Below are 1636 nucleotides of genomic sequence, written 5' to 3' on the forward strand. Positions count from 1 at the left end.
TCTGGATAAGACACGTTTGTCTTTTTCCCAGGCACGTGGTCTTTGCCATTTCAGAGCCAGGGCTTTTCCCAAAGACTCGATTTCCATCAGCTGCACCTTGTGCAGGTCCCACCCCCTCATGCCCCTCCCTTACTCTAACGGTGCAGAAGGGGAAGGAATGTCTGTGCTTTTCCAGGTTGCTTCCTTTCTGTAATGTGACTCACCTGTTCTGCAATACTTTTTAAGCATTTACAGGCTGCACAGAATTGTGGAGGATGAAAGTTTGACAGAGACGTGGGCTGACCTGAGGGAGTCATGGGCAGCAAGGCCAGTGACAAGGCAGATACAAGAATAACTGCAGTGTAGGGGTGGAATAGTGCACGCTGCAGCCTCCCAGGGGTGCAGCCAGTGGGGGATGAACAGACCCGTGGTTCCTCCACACAGAGGTCAGCACACACCCAGGTGCATTTCCAAACACACCAGGTGTGTGTCTGCCCGGAGCCCTGAGCAACCGGAGCCCACAGCGCCCCTCCCTGTCCCGGCCCACCGCATCCAGGGCCCTCAGCGACTGCCTACAGCCACTGAAGGGTAGAAGGGACCCAAACTTGGTTGGAGAGGAGGAAGCTGTTCTTCCCCAAAGCGCACATTTTCAGGACAGCATTTTTAGAGGCGCTGCATTGCATGAGAACTGTGGAGAGTGTGAGGAGGGGAAGCCAGCCAGGCAGGGCCCACAGAGAGCAGGGGTCAATCCATGGACATCTTCAGGGTCTCTGCCCATCTTGGTCCTCGGGAACAGCCCCAGTTGCTCCCCATGAAGTGCATCTATGGCATTGGGGCCCCCCAGAGCACCAGGGTTGGGGCGGGCCATGGGGTCGGCAGAGCACCGTGAGCTGGGATAGGAGGCGTCTCCTCTCCTTTCAGCCAATGCACTGGGCTGGACCCCCAGGTTTACAGAAAAGTGGGGCAGACCCTGGAGAACTGCTTTGTCATGAGATGGGGTGCTCACCCCCACCAGGCATAGCGTTCCTCCTTGCCCCTGGTAGTGCAAGGACCAGGCCGTACCCGTCGCAGTGTGGAAGCTGAGTCCATACAGCGTCCGGTGGCAAGTGCTGTGCCCACGGGGAGGCTCGCCGAAAGCCATCCAGGAGGTCTGGGCTCCTCTGAGGCTGACTCGAGGGGGCTGCCCAGACAGAAAATCCCGGCCTTGCGATTTCAATCTCAGACCAACCCACCTGTGAACACTGCCCTTTCATGTAGACGTGGAGAATGAGGAGGAGACACGGCAAGCTCGGAACCAAAGGAAGAAGAGGCTGACCTTGAAGCCTTCTCCAGGGAGGGACAAAAAGTCACGGCCTCAGCTGGCAGAAGGTGCTTGATAAACCACAGGCTCCTGCTCCCAGCACTCTGGCCCTGGGGACACTCAGACGTGATAGAGTCCAGACACATCCCTGAGAGCCACACCACACACCTCGTGCCCCCATTCTCCCGTAAGAAGAGCCCCTCCCGGCAGACAAAACCCTCTCATGTGTGACTCAACCACGCCATAAGAGAGGCTCAGGTGAAGAGGTTTAACTGAGAGGCCAGTGGGGCAGAGTCCTGGGGGAAGCCAGCAGCATCTGTCTGGGCCTTCTCCTGGCTGTCCCTGCCCCTTGGCCCC

At 58.0% G+C, this 1636-nt stretch overlaps 1 protein-coding gene across 1 annotated transcript; it reads right to left on the bottom strand.

The window, feature by feature from the left end:
* Nucleotides 1–628: 628 nt before the first annotated feature.
* Nucleotides 629–1120, bottom strand: LOC129463838 (putative uncharacterized protein FLJ45177). Its single transcript, XM_055244535.2, has one exon. It carries the CDS (start codon nt 1118–1120, stop codon nt 629–631), a length of 492 nt encoding a protein of 163 aa, XP_055100510.2.
* Nucleotides 1121–1636: the final 516 nt, after the last annotated feature.

This window comes from Symphalangus syndactylus, chromosome 2 (genome assembly GCF_028878055.3).
Source record: "Symphalangus syndactylus isolate Jambi chromosome 2, NHGRI_mSymSyn1-v2.1_pri, whole genome shotgun sequence".
NCBI classification, from domain to species: domain Eukaryota; kingdom Metazoa; phylum Chordata; class Mammalia; order Primates; family Hylobatidae; genus Symphalangus; species Symphalangus syndactylus.

Bases quoted from the DNA above. Each gene is read 5' to 3' on its own strand.
- LOC129463838 (XM_055244535.2), bottom strand. From the start codon at position 1,120: ATGGCTTTCGGCGAGCCTCCCCGTGGGCACAGCACTTGCCACCGGACG.